The 18,205-nt window shown below is 63.4% G+C and overlaps 2 protein-coding genes across 5 annotated transcripts; one reads left to right on the plus strand and one right to left on the minus strand.

Moving 5' to 3' along the window:
• Positions 1–332: 332 nt before the first annotated feature.
• On the plus strand, positions 333–1,741 carry RPS21 (ribosomal protein S21). Of its 3 annotated transcripts, none has more exons than XM_028091190.2 (6): positions 333–408; positions 531–593; positions 967–1,030; positions 1,168–1,313; positions 1,537–1,592; positions 1,679–1,741. In XM_028091190.2, the coding sequence occupies exons 2-6, from the start codon at positions 544–546 to the stop codon at positions 1,726–1,728; spliced, it is 366 nt and encodes a 121-aa protein (XP_027946991.1). In that variant the 5' UTR covers positions 333–408; positions 531–543; the 3' UTR covers positions 1,729–1,741. The 3 variants fall into 3 exon arrangements, with proteins under 3 accessions (XP_027946991.1, XP_027946992.1, XP_087882957.1); XM_028091191.2 differs by having other exon boundaries at positions 1,168–1,239; XM_088026831.1 differs by lacking the exon at positions 1,679–1,741 and having other exon boundaries at positions 1,168–1,239; positions 1,537–1,596.
• A 117-nt stretch (positions 1,742–1,858) lies between these two features.
• On the minus strand, positions 1,859–16,517 carry CABLES2 (Cdk5 and Abl enzyme substrate 2). Of its 2 annotated transcripts, none has more exons than XM_088026830.1 (10): positions 16,030–16,517; positions 8,561–8,632; positions 8,395–8,487; positions 7,505–7,582; positions 6,968–7,076; positions 6,268–6,433; positions 5,708–5,811; positions 5,218–5,324; positions 4,286–4,490; positions 1,859–4,108 (listed from the first exon to the last, which is right to left on the minus strand). In XM_088026830.1, exons 1-10 carry the CDS (start codon positions 16,515–16,517, stop codon positions 3,971–3,973), a joined length of 1,560 nt encoding a protein of 519 aa, XP_087882956.1. In that variant the 3' UTR covers positions 1,859–3,970. The 2 variants fall into 2 exon arrangements, with proteins under 2 accessions (XP_087882956.1, XP_087882955.1); XM_088026829.1 differs by having other exon boundaries at positions 1,859–4,111.
• Positions 16,518–18,205: the final 1,688 nt, after the last annotated feature.

The raw sequence follows: 18,205 nt of genomic DNA on the forward strand, positions 1-18,205 counted from the left end.
GCCCGGCTTCCCTCCGCCGCCTGCCCGCGGCTTCCTCGGGCTCGGATCAACTACAAGCCCTGCTCGGTCCACCTGCACCTGGTCCTCGGCCACTTGCACGGGACAAGTCCCAAGAGGGCTTTGCACAGCCCGCGTCGCCGCGCTTCCGAGGCCGAGGCCCGGGCCCTGCCACCCGCCCGACCCGTCCGCCCTCGCGAGCCGGCGCCCCGCGGCAACCCGCCCCCAACCGCGCAACACGCGGAGGCCCCGCCCCCGTCCGCCGGAAGCGGAAGTGCGCCCGAACCGGCCAGTCGCGCGGCGCGCCGGGACCCGGAAGCACTTCCCGAGGCCCCGCCCCGCTCGCCAATACCGCTGCCGGGGAGCCACAGCGCTTCCTTTCTGCGCTCGAGCTCGTGGTGGCGGCAGCAGGTGGGCCGTGCGGCCGGGCGGGGGCGCCGGGCGGGGGCTCCGGGGCGGGGGCCGGAGACCGGGGCCGCGGCGGGCGAGGGAGGGGACACGGCCCGGCCTCACGGCGCCGCGGCGTCTCGCAGGCGCGCCCTCGACATGCAGAACGACGCCGGCGAGTTCGTGGACCTGTACGTGCCGCGGAAATGGTGAGCGACCTCCGCCCCCCTCCCGCCCCCCCTCCGCCCCCCTCCCTGCCCCCCTCCGCTCCCCCTCCGCTCCCCTCCCGCCCCCCCGCCCCGTCCCCCCTCGCCCCCCTCCCGTCCCCCCTCCGCCTCTCCGCCCCCCTCCCGCCCCCCTCCGCCCCCCTCCCGTCCCCCCTACGCCCCCCCCGCCCCGTCCCCTCTCCGCCCCCCCTCCCGCCCCGTCCCCTCTCCGCCCCCCCGTTCCCCCTCCCGTCCCCCCGCCCCGTCCCCTCTCCGCCCCCCCTACGTCCCCCTCCCGCCCCCCTACGCCCCCCCGTCCCCCCTCCCGTCCCCTCTACGCCCCCCCCCCCGCCCGCTCACTGCGCTCCCCCTGCAGCTCCGCCAGCAACCGCATCATCGGCGCCAAGGACCACGCGTCCATCCAGATGAACGTGGCCGAGGTGAGCCGAGCGGCGGAGGGCCAGTCCCGCCGGGGAGGGAGCTGCCAGGGCGGCCTGCGGGGTCGGTCATCCCCGGGCCCCAGGTTCAGAGCGGAAGGTGCCTGGCGGTCTCTGTGACGCTCGCGGACGATTTGCAGGTTGATAAGGTGACGGGCAGGTTCAACGGCCAGTTCAAAACCTACGCTATCTGTGGGGCCATTCGCAGGATGGTGAGTGCGTCCTGCTGCACTTCCCGCGCGCGCCGGGGAAGGGAGGTGTGCTGGCCGCCCGCCCCTTCCTGGAGGTGCGTCGGGGCGAGGGGCGAGGGGCCGGGAAAGGACCGCCCTGACAGAGCACTCAGGTGGGCCTTGACCTTGGCGCTTGCGGGTCAGCAGAGGCGGCCTGGCCTCCGGAGGCCTCCCCCCCGCCCCCCCCCGCAGTCAGGTGTGAGGCCAGGAGACTGGGCTAGTCTGCGCCCTGCCAGCGTGGGGGGAGCAGGGGAGATGGCCTACCGTGCTTTTTTCCAGGGTGAGTCCGATGACTCCATCCTCCGACTGGCCAAGGCTGATGGCATCGTTTCAAAGTAAGTAAGAGTGTCTGTGTTTGGGCACAGAGGTCCTGGACCTTTCCAAAAACAGGGTTTTAACGTTGTCCTTATTTTTGTCCTAGGAACTTCTGACTGGAGAAGATCACGGATGTGGGATATTTGTCATAAATAAATAGTAAAACCCATTTGTGCCGGTTTGTTCTATGACGGGGTGCGTTCCTCTGGGTGTCAGGAGGGTCAGGGCTGTGCGCGTTTGACAAGAAAGGACCGCTCAGCCGAAAGGAGGTGACCAACCTACGGAGTACATTGCAAAACCACGTTTTACTTCGAACCACAAATACATTACCATTTGCAAACAAAATCACCACATGTGACTGGACAATGAGGTCAGATAGTCGCACAGCACGCTTTTCAGTCTACAGCTGCCACCAAGTGCCGAGAGCTGTGTTAGACACTCAGACCTGTCTCTCACGTCTGGGTTTGTTCCAGAGAATGAGGGGTTCAGGCTGAAGTTTGGCTTCGATACTGGCTTTGCAGTGACAGCTGAACACACGAGAGCAGCTTTCTGCACGGATGACACAAGGACACACACCAAGGGAGAAGCTACGGGTTGTACATGACGCTTGTAAACTCCAGTCTCAGCTGTTCCAAGGTCTGCACGTAAATTCCCAAGGACACGTGCCCTTTTCTGAGGTGAAGCTGTGAACTGGGATGTACGGTTCGGGTCGGTCCCTTGCAGCACTTGTAACCTAAAAATATCCTTGAGACACAGGTGGTGGGACAAGTTGCTATCCAGAAGGAAACTTCCACGTTCACCTTGGGTACATGTGGTTTAAGGGGCTGCGTTGGAGAGGACAGGGAGGTATTCCACAATAAATAGGCTTGGAATGTGGACTTGGGCTTTGACCTCCATGCTGCAGTCGCCCCTCGCCCCAGGAAGGAATGGCTGGCCTGTGGGCAGACACGGGTGCTGGGGTCTGGGTGGAGTTGCTGGTGCCTGAGTGCTGTGATGAGAACTAGGGTCTCCTTTTTGCAGAAGCACCGGTCCACACACGAGTACAGGGTGGGGCTGTAGCCTGGGCCCTGTGACAGGTTCATAGGACAACAGTAGGGAAGCAGCTAAATGGCCCAGCCAACATGGTCATTTTTGACAGCAGCTGACCCAAGGGGAGAAACTCCTCAGTTCTTCAGTGTTTGGTGGGGCAGCACGCTGGAGAACCAGGTCACAGAGTGTGCGGAACGGACACGCAGACCTGGGAAAGCAGAACACGGGCCCTGTTGGCATACGGGGCACAGGTGACGGCCACTACCCCTTGGGCTCCTTTCATGACAGCCAGGACTGCTGCTCCCTCCTGCCTGGGAAGAAACTGTGAGCACTGACCCCTTCGGGGAGGTGGTGCCGTGGGGTGCAGGGCCGTAGAGGAGCCCGTCTCCTGCCTGCTTGAGGATCAAGTGTGGTTTCAAGTCAGAACTTCAACAGATCTCATGTTTTTGTTCCCTTAAGAAAACCCATAGAACAAAATCCCAAGTAACAATAAATACAGTTTTTCTCCGTCACAATATTGCTTAAGAAGATCAAGAGCCAAGAGCAAGCAATCCAGGCATCCTGAAGGTCCAGAGTGTCGCAGGTGAGCAGGGTTTCCCGGTGAGACGTGAGGCGCGGGTCCCCCAGGGGCGGACCAGTGTCTGCGCGGAGGCCCGCCGGGCTGTGCGACGCTCGGGCACCAGGATTTCACAGTGACACGATGCTCGGGAGAGTAACAAATGAGATAAACCGGAGTCTGCTCTGGTTCACTTAACCTAATGCCAGAGCTCTGCCTGTGGACACAGGGGAGGCAGGTGGGCATCCCCGGGGGGAGGGGGGGCAGGCCGTGGGGGTGCAGTGCTGCGTCTCCACATCTGAAAACCTGAAACAGCCAAAACTAATGCTTCGTTACGTTAACTTCAGCAATTTCAGCGTGTCAGGGACGGTCTGGAAACCCAGATCTTCACTGAGATGCTTGCGCGGCAGCTGTGGTTTGCGGAAGACGCAGGGGAGACGGGCGCTGCAGAGCTGGGATGACTGCACAAGGTAAGCCAGGGTCCCCGTGCAGCCTGCTCTCAGGCATGTGTGAAAGAACACAAAACCTCCCACCTTGTTCCTGTGAAAATGCAAGCAGGCTCTCAGGAATACCATGGGCATGGTGTGCTTTGGAATGAAAGCAGGGTCCCTCCAAGGACGCAAGGGTGTGCAGAGAGGGTCGTCAGTCACAGAGGGCAGGTGGGTCCCCGCCAGGTGGGTGCTGAAGTGGGGACCGGCGGGCGTGCGTGCCCTGCAGTACCTGGGAACACCTCCCTGGCCCGCGTGAGTGCCTGCACCGGGGCTGTCTCGGCAAACAGAGGCCAGCCTCCCAGCATGCGGAGGCCAGCCTCGGCTAGAACTGCTGTGTGAGGCGTCGGTAATGAGGTAACACCTGGCTCTCGGGAAGGTAGAGCGCGAGTTCCAAGGCCACCAGCACCGTGAACTCGAACCCAATTAGATCCCGTCTGTTGAATCGAAACCTTTCTTCTAGCTTCTGTGTTGAAAAAGCGAGGAGATTATGCGGGCCCCGGGCTCCGTCTCCCACCCGGGGCAGCGGGTTGGGGTGTGGGTGCAGGCCCGGCTCCAGGTTCCCCGCAGGTGGCCAGGCCTTGTTGGGGGGGCAGTGAGGGGGCTGCAGGCCAGGCCGGGGCGGGACAGGCATACTCACATCGATGAGCTGCTTCACTTCAGTCCTGCGGAGGTCACTGCTGATCTTGGCAGCGAGCAACACGCACGCCCCAGCGCACAGCTTGCGGTTCTGCTTGTTGAGTTTGCCCTGCAGGACCAGCTTCTCAAAGTACACGTAGGCCATGGACACCGTCACAGGCTCCAGGCTGCACTCCTCAGAGAGATTCCGCATCTCCCGTTTTAAACTACGGGTTACACGGAGGTCCGGTGCTCAGGGGCCGAGGAAGTGGCCACCCTCTTCCTGCCCCAGGAGGGCCCTTTGGGCTGCTAAAAAAGCCCCATTCCCTGCAGGCAGGCACAGCGCAGCCCTCGGCCCGCAGTGTGGTGGGTGAGCCGGCTGATGTTGGCCCGTGGCACCCCCCCACCCCAGCTGTACTGGCTGGCCCACACTGTCCCCCAGAGAACACCACAGAGGACAAGTCCCTGCTGTCCTGTGGCAGCGAGGAGGACAATGCAGGGAGAAAACCGCCTGTGGAAAGGCCCCGTGGTGTAGACACGCTGAAGCAGCACCTAGACCTTCAGTGAAGCTGAAGGGGAGGGTTCAGTGGGATGCAGTGGGGCCAGATGGACCCAGGACAGGGCAGTCCGCCACTTACTCGCCGTGAGGTCTTGGGCAAGCCGCCTCGGCCCTCGATCCCATCGATCACGGGGGGGTCAGGGCCCGTCTCCCGTGCTGTCCCGGGAGGGCTAGGAGGTGTGGGTATGAGAGGCAGCGAGGTGGCCTGGCCCGCGGAGGTGGTAGGTGGGGGGCTAGGGAGCTGCTTATCTTGGCCTGGGCAGACGGCGGGGGGCGGGGGTCTGGGTGGGGCACATCTGGATTCGTCAAGCTCAGGGACCTACCAGAAATGGGGGAGGAGAGGAACGGCCCCATCGGGCGGTAGGGCCCGGAGACCTCACCTCAGCCCCCCTTACCTCCGGATCTTGCTCAGCGTCAGTTTGATGTGTGGGAACTTCTCTCGGAAAGTCTCGTTCATGTCCTTCTTGAGGTCAGAGGGCTTCACGTACTCTATCACCGTGGTCTGCAGGAGAGAAGGCAGCAGGGTAGGGAGCCGGCCCTGCACAGGCCTGGGGGCCCACCCACGCGAGCCCGTGGGGTGATCTCATGCTGGCCTGGGACTGCGATGTGAATGTGCGGCAGCTTCAGGTGCCAGCGCTGCCTCCGGACAGAGGGCGCAGCGTGGGCAGCCCCAGGCCACCAGGGCGTGGGCTGAGGGCAATGGTGACCCCAGGGCGGTGTGGTCCGCGCAGCCCTCCGGCCTACCGCGCACCCCGTCCTGTCCCGAGGTGCTGCTGGTGTCCTGGGGGTGGGGGGCACGTCAGCCCTGCCCTGGCGGCTTGCCCTCGGCCTGCCCCCAGACACCTGGGGGCGCGCAGACCGGGCACGCGGGGGTGCTCACCGTACCATGTAGGAGGCAAAGATGAGGACTCGCTTGTGCTTGCCGCAGGGCCACTGTGGGTCGTCCAGGAGGTTGGGGTTATACTCCAGCGCGTCCCCTGCGTCACTCCCTGCATGCAGAGGGCAGCCCTGACCCACCACGAGCCCCCAGCTCTGGCCAACCAGCTTCTGCCAACCCAAGCCTCAGCTGGAACCCTGGTCTAGTGCCGGAGCGGGGGGGGGGGTGGGGCCCAGGGCATGCTGCTGGGGTCTGGAAGGGGCTGCAGACCGTGGTTCCCCGTCCCTGAGGGCTGGGTTGAAGGAAGGCTGTCCAGACGAGGAGGGGCCCCCTGCCCCCCTGCCTCCATGCCATCTGTGGACATGGGATCGCTCCAGTGCCTGGCTGGATGCAGCCTAGGCTGTCTGCTCTCATGGGAGTGAGTCCCTTCTGACCCTGCTCCCGAGCCTGGCGCCCTGTCTGGACTGGGGACTGTGGGCTGGAATGGGACTCTGGTTGGCCACATGCTGTCCCTTGCCCAGCTGGTGTGACTGCCTGCCCTGCGCCCAGTTAGGGCACGTGAGGCTACCTAGTTCCGTGCCGGCTGGCGCTGACTTGGCTGGGGCTGGTTTGTATCTTGAGCCTGGCAGAGCACGGGGGACGCTGGGCCGGGGCTGGGGCGGCAGGCCGTGGCTGTCCGTCTTGTGTGCGACCAGGGCGTTGGTAGGGTACAAGAACTTGGCATAAGACACCACCTGGAAAGGCAAAGGTGTCAGGGCTTAGTCCCTATTGCCCCCGGGCCCATGACCCCGTCCTGAGACCAGAGGGCCAGAAAGCTGTGCCTTGCGCCTTCCTGCTGCAGGAGGGCCCCACACAAATGCCACCCTTCCGTGGACAAGGAAGGACCTACTGAGAGCTAATGCTTCCAGGCAGCCCCGCGCTGGATGCTGCTCACCTGGGGTTAGTGTTCTCAGTAACAAGAACATTTCAGAATGCCACCCTTGCCCTCCTGTGTGGGATGTGCAGCACAGGAGCCTTCTCCCTGCCTCTGACCGCCAGCAGAGGCGGCACCAGGACACCCTCCCGACTCAGGTCAGTTTTCGTCACCTGGCCGCTGAGTGAGGCGACGGGGCCCGTTCTTACAGGGCTGTGGGGCTTCCTCCCACCCACACTGGGCGTTTTATAAGATTCAGGGGGAAACGCAACTCCACGTGTTTATTGCCTTGGTGAGCGCAAGCTCTGTGCCCACCCACCCACCCGCCCCGACCGTGGACGGCACCCACACTTGCCTTCCCATCTGCTCCCAGCTCGACGCCTTCCAACTCAAAGACCATCTCAGAAGACACGGAGACGCCACCGGAGGGGTGCCTCTGCTTCTGGCTGTCCACCCTGAGGTCACTGCAATGCACAGGATGGGGGACAGCTGCTGCCTTCCTCTGCCCCTGCAGAAGGCCCAGCCCTGCCGCTCTGCGGGCCCTGCACTTCCTGTTCCAACACTCTAGAGGTTGGCAGTAACGAGGCAGCACCGACCTCTACCTGAGGCCACCCCCTTGGCCAGCATGGCCCAGGCCCATCCCAGGTGAAGGGTTCCCTGTTGCCAGGCCCCCTGGTGCCACCCCCACTCTGACGGCCGTGTCCTTCTTCCTGAAGTCCTGCATGGGACGCATTTGCCTGGACTGCTCACGAGGACGCAGGGCAGCATCCCCATGAGGAGCATCCCAGGCGTCTGCGCTCAAGCAGCTCAAACAGAGTAACGGCACAGACACAAAGGACCAAGACCCAGAAGGCCTTCAGAGCCCCTGAGGCGCTTTGGCGGGGCCACTCACCTGACCCGCAGGCCTTCTCCGTAGGGCAGCACTGAGAAGGCTGCACACAGGGACCGCTTGGCGCAGATGAGCACAATCCTGGGGCGGGGAGGTGTTGGTCAGAGTAGGTGGCGGGCGTTTCTGGGACAGAATTCCTCCCCCTCCCCGCCTTGGGTGACACAAGCTGCTGGCTGGGACTACTGGGCGCCTGGGCTCACTGAAGCCAGCCCAGCGCTCAGGCCGCTGCGCAGCACCAGCACGAGCCCGTCATGCTGAGGGTCATGCTGAGGGTCATGCTGGGGGTCATGCTGAGGGTCATGCTGGGGGTCATGCTGAGGGTCATGCTGGGGGTCATGCTGGGGGTCATGCTGGGGGTCATGCTGAGGGTCATGCTGGGGGTCATGCTGAGGGTCATGCTGGGGGGGGCGGGGTCTGGGCCACTGCTAGGAGAACAGAGCTCCCCGACCAGGGCCGCTGGGTGGAGGCTTGGCAGCATGGCCTCCAGCAGGAAGGGCAATGGGCTCAGATGCCGCAGGGCTGGCAGGGCAGGCCGTGAGGGTGGGTGATGGGAACCCCTGGGGCTCCCATGCAGCACCTACAGACACAGGAGCTCCGAGGGCCACCGCACCAGGCCTGTACCCCAGTTTGGGGTCCCTGCATCCTGGCTTTTAGCTCAACCACCCCTGCACTTCCCAAACAAACCAAACCCTTCCCTCTTGGCCACATTCCATCGCCACACCTGCTCTGTGTCCCTTCATCTGGGCTACCAGCGAGGAGGACAGGGTAGGACCTGAGCCCCCACCAGGTGTGAGGCGGACGCGGTGGGCAGCTCCAGGGCTACAGGCAGGGGCCCAGGATCGGATGGCAGCCCTGCCTCTGGGCGGCCACATGCCGGCCGTGGCACGTGGTACCTGCTGTTCCTTGTGTCATACTGCCTCATGTTCTTGATGAAGTGAGTCTTCTTCAGGCCCTTGTGTCTTGGGGATCCGGATATGTGTTTGGTTCTGCGAGGTAAAAGCCAGGTCACTCCTCCCTCCCTTGAGAGCCCCTCTGGCCCCGGGTCTCGGAGACCCTTACCTTTGAACTGAGGCGCACCCCACAGCATCTTCCAGGAACTCGAGAGAGCAGCGCTGGGAGGCAACTCGCCTTCTGTAAAAAGAGAGCAGGGCCTCAGCTAACGCACCCGGGCAGGGGCTGCTCTCGGACCAGACACGTGCTCTCTGGCTTCTCCCTGCCGAGGGGGGGCAGCCCACAGCCACCGACTGGGTCAGGAGCCTGTCTGGGGTGAGGTCTGAGCCTTGGGGAGGGCCACCCAAAGACCAGAGTTTGTCCGCTGCCCGTGGCCTCCTAGCTCAGCCTAGCACGTCCCAGGCGTCTTCTCTGGCCCAGGACTGGCAGGGTGGGTCGTGCCTACCCGCAGCAGGCTGAAGGCAATGAGGCGCTGCACGAAGGCCTTCCAAGGTTGGAGGAGCTGCTCCTGGAGAGCTCACAACCTCCTACCCCATGTCAGGGGAGCTTCTCAAGCCTGAAGGCTCAGAAACCCTGCGTGTCTGCACCCTCAGTTCGAGATCACAAACCCCGGTTCCTGGTACCCAGGCCACCACTGTGGTCACCTGTCGACCTCCTAGTCCTTGTGGGGCGGACATGCACATCTCACCAGTAAGGGCCACTTATGACAAAGCTGTGCAGATGGGCCCCGAGTCCCCACACCTTCCCAGCGAGAGGGAGGCTCCGAGAGGCCAAGGCTGCGTGGTCCATGAAACAAAGCAACGTGGGCGCCGCACTCAGCCCAGGCCGGCATGTGCCAGGTGCCCTGCTGTCTAAACTGAGTCCGGGCTCCTGGGGAGGGCTCGGGGGGCCACACGTGGCCGAGGACGTCACTTCTGGGAGCTACAGCCGGCCCAGAAGCAACTCTGTCCTCCTGCAGGACCCCTGGCTGACAGATGAGGCCCAGCGTTGTCAGGCCACCTCACCAGGTGGAGTGAGCCTAGAATCCACGTGGCCACCGTCATGTGCGAGGGGCCCAGCCACCACCTCCTGCCACGGAGCCTATGGGAGCACAGAACAGCTAGGCACCTGCCCCAGGTCATACAACCAGGGCAGTCCTGGGGGACTCCAAGGCTGTCACCTCAAAGCCACAGCCCAAGCTCCACTTAAGTCTTTAAAATGACAGACGCAGCAGAAACTCGTTGAAAAGAAACTAGAGTCGAACACAGCACAACCTCTAGTGAAATGCTGGGTGTCCCCCAATGCGGCTCCACCTCCGGAGAGGGGCAGTGACCGGTGGTGGTGGGGGAGGGCACCTGCCTGCCGGATGAGAGTGCTTGAGGGTGATGTGAGTGTGAGTCAATCAGATAGGGGAGCCCAGGCTGGAGCCGTGGTCTGAGGACCAGCTGGGGGGGTGGCGGGGGGAATGGGCACAGGGGCCTCTGCAGGCGGGTGTGCAGCTGCTCAAGGGACGGCAGGAGGGGCATGTCCGGCGGACACCCGGCATCCTAAGAAGCCTGGGGGGGTGGGTGCGGGTGAGTAGGTGGATGGGCAGGACCCGTGCCAAGAAAAGCCGCTGACTTAGGTAGAACCCGAGTGTCCCTGGAGATGTGTGTGTGCGGCCCTGCAGGGCTGGGCTCAAAGGCCCCGTGGAGTGGCCCCGTGTGGCTTCCTCAGGGCATTTTCCAGGTGGTGCCCCAATGGCTTCCACACACCTGGGACCTCACCTGCAGGGCCCAGGCCAGCAGCGATCTCCACAGAGGCCTGGCCCTGCACACAGCCTCTGGCCCGCTGCCTGGCAGGTGAGACATGGGCCTCTGCCGCCTCGCTCGTGCCTTCTGTTGATTCTGGGATGATGCCACTCAGCTCACCAGGCTTTAAAATCTGTTCCCAGTTGCTTTTGCAGGTACCTGTGGTTTTCTTCCACTTCTCTCTCCTCCTGAGCATTTTACAGATACTCAGCCCTCATGATAACTGCACACGATGGGCAGTGTTATTCACATGTGGGGAAACCGAAGCACAGAGCGGGCAAGCAAGCTGCCCGAGATCACACAGCTGGTCAGGTGGTACTGGGACCTGCATGCCTGTGGGCATTCTGTGCATTTGCCAACAGCAGCAACACTGCCCCCCCACCCCCCTGCAGACCCTGGGGCTGGGCTGGCTGGAATTGAGGCCACCCCTCAACCATGCCCTCGGGCGCTCCTCTGCTGAACTTGGCCTGTGTTCCAGGTGTGCTGTTTGGGCTGGCATGAAAAGCCTGTGACAACGCTGATCACCGAGCCCTGAGCTCTGAGGTGCAGGTCTGCTGGGGCACGCGGGACATGGGAGGCCCAGGCATGCAGGCCTACTGTGTTCTCAGGATCAGGATGATGTGCAGATATGGGGGGGGGCGGTATATCCCCGTCTGCAGAGGGCCGAGTGAGGGCACAGTGATGAGCTGGTGGCTGCAGAACATTCTGGAAGTACATGGTCTGGGCAGGAGAGAAGCAGCCTGCACGCTCCCAGGGATCCCAAACTCTTTGGGTGTGGAGTTGACCACGTATCGGGCGGCACCTGGTCTGCAGGGTTCTCAGAAAGTGAAGGCGGTAGGGTAGCTGGCAGTCAGAGCCCCGGTTGTGGACGCACACGACTGTCTAGGGGCTGCCCCAGGTGGTCAGGCGGTGCCTACCCTTCCCAGAACGTGGAGCAGCTCAGCTGCTCCAGGGACAGTGCCCCTTTCAAAAGGGACTGCTGGCTAGTCAACCTCTGGCAGGTGGCTCCTCTGGAGGAATGTCCAGCTCCTCGGTGAGTCCCGAGGCGAGAGCACCACGGCCTCGCATGTGGCTCCAGCAGGATGGACCCCCCAGCATGGACGGGCTCTGGCCAAGGATGCCCTGCTCAGCCTCCCTGGCAAGTGCCCCCCAGGAAGGTGTCTTCCTGGGTGGCACTTGCCAGGGAGGCTGAGCAGGGCATCCTTGGTGCGGTCAGCAGGCATGACAGGACCTCCCAGCAGCTGCCTCTGAAACAGTCCCCGCGGGAGGCAAGCCAGCGCGATCAGCAGCAGGCCGGGCACACTGCTCTCACAGCGTGCCTGGACAGACAGCACCCACGGCGGGGACTGAAACTGGCTGCGGAGAGCTTCTGGGGGACAGCGTGTGCTGCCCCCAGAGCGGGACACACATTTTACACACCCATTTAAAAACACTGCTAACAAGTACACTACAGAGAACAAAACTTGGGCTCTCTGCTACCTGAGCCGCCCCCCTCCCCTGCCAAGTTGCCCCAGCCCAGGAAGCCTCTCTGCTGAGCCACGGCCAGGGCCAGGGTCTGCAGGATGGGGTCTACTCGCCGGTGACTGGCCCGAGGCTGCCTGCATAGGACTCTTTGGGGAAGAAGGAGCCAAGGGTCAGGGGTGTGGGAGAGGCACAGGTGGCCACTGTACGGACCACGGGCCTGCTCACCCTCTGGCTCACTGTCAGAATTGCCACCCCCACCCCAGATGTGAAATGTGCCTGCCAACAGGAAGAGAAATCACTACGAGACAGTTCCCATTGTCTGAAGAACGCCCTTTGCTTTGTCACGGCAGAAATACCCAGCCAAGGAAGGCTCCCACCTGAGGTCTGTTTGAGGGCCGAGAACCACCCAAACAGAGTGAGGTGCCCAGTGAAGGGGTCAGACCAGCTGGCGTGGGCTGTTGACAGGCACTCGTGCCCACGACTTGGGCCCCCTCCTGCTCCGTGCCCATCTGAGCATGGCACCTGACCTCGCAGATCCTTGTGCATATTTGTCCAAGGAGTGGTGGTCCTGGGCACCCCATCTCACCAAGTCCTTGCCGGGAAAAGCACAACCCCCACATTCCAGCCAACTGCTCCGAGAGGCCTGAAGTTCCCCCGGTGATGGGACCCCAGGTGTGGTTTCTGGGGGCCAAGTCTCAGCAAGGCCTCTGAGCCACCACGGGAGGATGCGCCTCTAGGCTCTTACCTCGGCAACCATCTCCAGCTGTCCTCCAGCAAGAACCCCCCCAAATCAGAGTTGTAAGCAAACTGCCGGATGCTACATTGAAATTGGTTCAATTTGGACAGGAGCTTGGCAGCTTCAGGAACACGAAGTGGCTCCTGGTCAGCATGGCAGCTAAAATCCCAGGCCCTTTCTCAGAATCGTTCCAGTGTGAACTGTCCAGAGCTGTGAGGCTTTCTGCTCCCAGCTACTGCAGCAATGTCCCTGGCCTCATGGCAGCACCCCTAGCTCCTCTGTGCCTTGGACACTAATGACGGCTGTCATGGGCTGAGCTGTGCCCCCCAAAAAGTTATGTTGAAGTCCTGACCCCTGACATCTGTTACTATGACCCTGGTTAGAGACAGGGTCTCTGCAGATGTGACCAAGTGAAGAGGGGGCCCTTCGGGTGGGCCCTGATCCAATCACTGGTGTCCTTACAAGGAGAGACTAGGTTCAGACACAGACACACAGGACAAGCACCATGAAGACGGAACAGAGGCTGGAGGGATGCCTGGGGTCCCCCAGAGCTGGGGGGAGGCAGGAAGGCTCCTTCTCTGCGGCTTCCAGAGGGAGCACAGCCCTGCCCTGCCCCGATCACAGCCCTGTGTCCCCTAAGACAGTGAGAGGAAGTGAGGCTGCGGTCCGACGCTGCCCAGCTCGTGGGCCCCCCCTTGGGTTTTCTAGGAGAGGGGGCTGCGGGGCCTGAGAACCTGTTTCTGCCAGCTGGAGGAGCCCAGAAGCCCACCTGCTTGCCTTAAGTGACCGCGGTGTTGAGATGAAAGTAAACACCGTGTTAGAGGTTCTAAGAGGGAGGTTTGGACTCCAGTGACATGCTCACCGGCTTAGCAGGAAAAGCCACACCGGGCTGAACCCTGAGGGTGAAACACAACTTACCTGCTGTGGACTGAGTGTGAGCACTCACTGGGTAACCTGCTTGTGACAAGTGTCTGCTCACCTGGCCCTGGCCACGGCCACCCCTCGCTGAGCCCTTGACCTCATCTGACCTCACATAGCCCCTCAGGTAGCTAGTACAGAAGGCAAAAGCACTTCACAGGGGAGTAAACTGAGGCTCAGTGAGGCTCCTGCCCAAGGTCACAACAGAGCCCCTGACAGGAGGACCCAGGATGACAGTGCGTCTGTCCCCAGAGCCTGGCTCAAACCACCACACAAAGTACAGACTTTAGGAGGGGGCCCCACTACCCCCCACTCTGGGAATACAGCTGATCCTCAGACTGAGCCTGCAGCTAAGAGCCCCTTGGCTTGGCTGGACACCCCTCATGCACTCTGCAGCAACTCTCTTGGGCAGAGCCCGAGGAGGAACAGTTCTGCACAGGCAGGTGTGGCCCCGGAGGGCAGGAAGGAGGGAGCAGCCAGAGAGGTTCATGTCCCGGGTGGAGGGACAGAGGACGGGGGTGGGTGCAGCGGGAAAACCAAAGGGCGCCCCGACTCACATCATTTCCCATCCTGCGCCAGCATCCTCCCAAGCTCCTAGGAATGGGCAGTGCGGGGGCACCACCAGCCCCTGTGGCCTCACAGGGCTTCTGCTTACAGGTGCTGCATCCAGCACCCACGCCCCCTGCCAAGCCCTTCCCTTGAGCATGGCTGCAAGGGGCAGGCTGCCGGCTAACCTGGTTTGCAGGGTCTGGCCCACAGGAGAGTTGCCTGTTTGCTGAACAGAGAGCCTAAAACAATATGCAGTCTGCCCAGAATGCACATGCACCCCAAAAGGGGAAGGGGGCGGCCCAGCGGCAGACAGTGGATGGAGAGAGTAGACACAAACTGCTCGCAGGAAGCTCGGGTCTGGCAACAGATGAGCTCCCTTCCCTCTGAAGCCCCATGACTCGTCAACGCCACAGAGGGACTCCAGAGCCCCGGCGTGATCTGGGGACCATCCTCCGGGCTGACTCTACAACTTCAAGGAAGAGAACAAGTAGGCTTTGGGGCTCTGGTTTTAAAATGGACTGATTTCCACGGATAAAAGTTTTTTCTGAACATTAGCCTCCCCTCGGATAAGCAGTCCCGTCTCCCCAGGGATGGCAGGAGCGTGCTGCTGAGCTGCCATGTTTGGGGCCGAATGATCGCTTGGCTCCACTCAGCCCCCTAACCGTCTCTGCGGCCTCAGCCAGGCCTGCTTGTGGAAGGGTCAGGTCCACGGGCATCCTCCTGGCCTGGCCAGGAGGCAGCCGCTTCTCCACAGAGTTGGAAATACTTCCGTCTACGGTGTGACAGTGACCTCAGTAAGCACTCATCCATGGGCCACACATGAGAACTCAGAATGTAACATCAAGAACTCCGATAACCAAGCCTGCATTCTGGACTCAACCCCATCATCTTCAGCACTGTCTGACGGCCAGGGGTGTGAGGCAGCCATGATGACCTCCAGGTGACAAGAACTGCCTCTGAACTCCAGGGACTCGAGGCCTCGGCCCACCCATGCAGGGCAGTGAGCTGCAGGGCTCTGCTCTTGGCCCCTCCCTGCATACCTGCGGGGCCGGCCTCAGGAGGACCTGCCCTGCAGCTCTGTTCTGCAGACAAAGGCTAAGCAATGCCCTTCCAGAAGGACTGCGAGAGCAGCCTGTCCGGACTCCCAGGCCCAGGCACCAAATCACTCGTCACGGTGAAGGTGGGCAGTGGGAGGGTAGGGGACAGCCCCAGCGTCTGGAGAAGGGGGCCAAGGAGGCTGGGGCACCTAAAGCTGAGCTCTGGGGGCAGCTGTGGAAGGGTCTCTGGGAGAAGAAAGTGGGGTGTCTGGCAGCCAGGGGCTTTGTGGGCACAGGCAGACTGGAGGGGCAGGGGTGGTGGCTGCTCTGGGTTGGGCTGAGGGCTTCCTAGAATCAGGGTAGGGAGAGTACGTGCAAGCTGGGAATGGATAGGGCCAGGGACACTGAGCTCAGAGGGATCGGGGCGGGGGCACAGCAGTCAGCATGGAGGTAATGGGGTGGACCAGGGACCAGTAAGTTGGGACGCTGGGACGTTCGGCCTGGCGCAGAGGCTCTGAAGCCACATGTCACAGGGCAGGGAAGACTGGAGGGGCCACCCAGCTTAGAGAACACAAGGAGACACGCGAGGGATGCTTGAGGGTTCCCTGAGTCCTGGGACACTGATAAAAGCGGGCTGGGGAGGGGCGTGTCCGGGGCTGCCAGGGCTGTGTGTCCGGGGGCTGATAAGGGCTGAGGGAACCCCGAAACTCAGGTTTCAGGGGATTGCGCAGGTTGAAAGGGGCTGACAGAATTAAGGGGACCATGACCCCTGCGTCTGGGGACACGGCCTGAGGACATCTTAGACTCATGGGGCCCAGGCAAAACTCTCTTTCTAGTGCTGGCAGAGCCCAGGACACCCCAACCCTGCGTCTAGGGCTCCCAGGGGAGCGGGGTCCCCTTCTGATCCCCAAGTCCTGTGCGACCCTCTGTCATGGGCTACCAGGGCCCCAGGTGACCCTGATCCCCAAGTCCTGTGCAGATGGGGCCCTGGACCACTCCACCCCCATCGCCTGGACCCATGACCCCCAGGTCACCCCGACCCTGTGTCCTGGGCTGTCAGGTCACGCCGGGCCGGCGCGGGTCCGGCCCAGGGTCCCCACTCACCTCTGGCGCTGCACGTCCAGCCCGAGTCCCAGGCCGAGGCCGAGGCCGGCGGGCGCGGGGCCGGGCGCCGGGCTGAGCAGGCCCTGGGGCGCTGACGCTCTGCCCGCGGGCCCGGGCAGCCCTGGAGGGCCGGCGGGGGGCGCGGGCAGGGGCGGCGGCGGCGGGGCCCCGCGGGCGGGGGGCTCGGGCCCCGGGGGTCCTGGTGGTCCCGGCGGCGGCGGCGGCGGCGGCGCGGGCGGCTCGCGGGCCTCGGCGGGCGGCGGCGGCGGGGGCTTCTCTCCGCCCGGGCCCAGGCTCGGGGGCCGTCCGTCCAGGGAGATGTTGTTGAGGAAGAAGAGCGCGGCCTGGCGGCGCCGCGAATCCCCCCGCCTCCGGAGCGCCTGCGGCGGGGCCCTGGCGGCGGGGCCGGGGCCGGCGGGCGGCGGGGCCCTGGCGGGGCCGGAGCCGGGGGCCGGGCCCGCGGCTCCACCCGCCGCGGCCGCGGCCATCCTCGGACTGAGCCCGCCGGCCGGCCGCCGCCGCCGCCCCGCCTGCGCGCACGCGCCCGCGCACGCCGCCCATTGGCCGAGGCTCGCCCACATGCAAATGTCTTGCCGTCACGCCTGCCCATTGGCCCGCGCGGTGCCGTGGGCGGGCCCCGGCGTTCCGGGGCGGCTCCCCTGGGTCCTACAAGCGGTTCGGCTGCCGCCCGAGTGCGCGGGAGCCCGGCGCCCGCGGGACACTGTGCCCCGCGGGGCCTGGCCGGGGGCCCAGGGGAGGCGCTGGCCCGTGTTCGAATCCCCGCCTCGGAAGCAGCGGCCACGGGGGCGCCGGCGCCCGGTTCTCCTTGCGGGGCTGCGGCGTTCATGGTCAGCCTCCGTGCAGCCTGAGTCTTTAGGCTCCAGCGCACGTCTCCTGTGGGGTGTGGGTCAGTGCTAGCGGCTGGGGTGCGGGGCGGGGGGCTGAAGCCGTGCCGCCTGCCCTCTCGGGGGGGCGTTCAGGTTGCAAAGGGCCATCCCCTCGAGGAGCCCCTAAGACTCCCTGGAATGGTGGGTGGTGCCACCCGCCTTCCCTCACCGACCGAAGAAGGCACCTGTCTGGAATCACTGACAGGTCGGGGCAGTGCTAGGCCTTCAGCCCCAGGCAGAGTCTTGCACTTCCCTCAGCAGCAAAGTGACTTTGAGCCTTGGTGGTGCCTAGGCCTCATTTTCCTCTTCTGTACCCAGGTGCCCCTGACTTCAGAGCAGGTGGCCCCATGCTCAGGTGCTGCCTTGTGGAGCCCCCAGGAGCCCACCTGTGTCTTTGTGGGGACAGGGTCCTGCCGCCACCTCTAGGCCACTCTTCTGGTCTGTCCAGCTTTCTGCCTGGGACAATGACTTCAGGGTGCTGTCAGGATTGAGCTGGCTCCGTGACGGGGCATCCCTAGGCTGCAGATCTGGGCACTTGCTGGTGGGTTCGCCCACACAGCTCAGAGAGTGCTTCTGTGTGTAGCTGCTCAGCACACAACGTTACCCCGGGTATATTCTGTGCCCATGCTGGAGAGGGCGTGGGGCGGGGCAGGGCAGACACCACGAGAGAGAGCTTCCTGTCTCAAGTGAGGCCTACTGCATGGCCCGGCTCCCCTCTCGAACCCCATACCCCCTTCACAGTGGCCATGTCCCCTCCTACTGATCTTCATTTGCCACCATGCGTAGGGTCAGCCAGTGTCCAGCCTGACCTCTTTCCTCTTCCCTCTGCCCTTCCAAATTGGTCTTCAAAGCCTCTCCCATGCCTGGGAGGGAGTGGACAGTTTCCCATCAGGTAGAAAGTGGGGCTTGAACACGTGCCTCCAGGTGCTGATGGGCAGGAGCACTGCACCCTGAAGGCCCCTCTTGGGGAGTCCCTCTGCCACTGCTGCCTGCCGATGCCCAGGGAGCAGGGAACTAAGAGCCTCAGCTCCAGCTTCAGCCTCTTCGGCCACCTGCCAGCTGGGTGACCTTAGGTGAGTTACTTACCCTCCCTGAGCTTCAGCTCCTCTGTCTGTAAAGTGGGGGTGTTAGCTGTGTGTGCCTCGTGGGGCGCTGGCAAGGGAGGAGTGAGACCAGGGCTGTAAAGTGCTGTGCCCAGGGGGTCACGGAGGCGCAGAGTAACGGAGGAGTGTCATCTGCTCTTGCTTCTCGGCCCCACATCCATGCTTGTCTGCAGCGTGGTGACAGAG

Source organism: Eumetopias jubatus, unplaced genomic scaffold (genome assembly GCF_037043125.1).
Source record: "Eumetopias jubatus isolate StellerSeaLion01/CBP00866 unplaced genomic scaffold, mEumJub1_p1.0 scaffold_9, whole genome shotgun sequence".
Classification (NCBI taxonomy): Eukaryota; Metazoa; Chordata; class Mammalia; order Carnivora; family Otariidae; genus Eumetopias; species Eumetopias jubatus.

Bases quoted from the DNA above. Each gene is read 5' to 3' on its own strand.
- CABLES2 (XM_088026829.1), bottom strand. From the start codon at position 16,517: ATGGCCGCGGCCGCGGCGGGTGGAGCCGCGGGCCCGGCCCCCGGCTCC. The intron at 6,434-6,967 runs GCAAGTGTGGGT...TTGCCTTTCCAG, and splicing joins AGCTGGGAGCAGATGGGAAG to GTGGTGTCTTATGCCAAGTT. The intron at 5,812-6,267 runs GTAGCCTCACGT...CTCTGCATGCAG, and splicing joins GCCAGCCGGCACGGAACTAG to GGAGTGACGCAGGGGACGCG.
- RPS21 (XM_028091190.2), top strand. From the start codon at position 544: ATGCAGAACGACGCCGGCGAGTTCGTGGACCTGTACGTGCCGCGGAAA. The intron at 1,314-1,536 runs GTGCGTCGGGGC...GCTTTTTTCCAG, and splicing joins CCGCCCGCCCCTTCCTGGAG to GGTGAGTCCGATGACTCCAT. The intron at 1,593-1,678 runs GTAAGTAAGAGT...TTTTTGTCCTAG, and splicing joins GCTGATGGCATCGTTTCAAA to GAACTTCTGACTGGAGAAGA.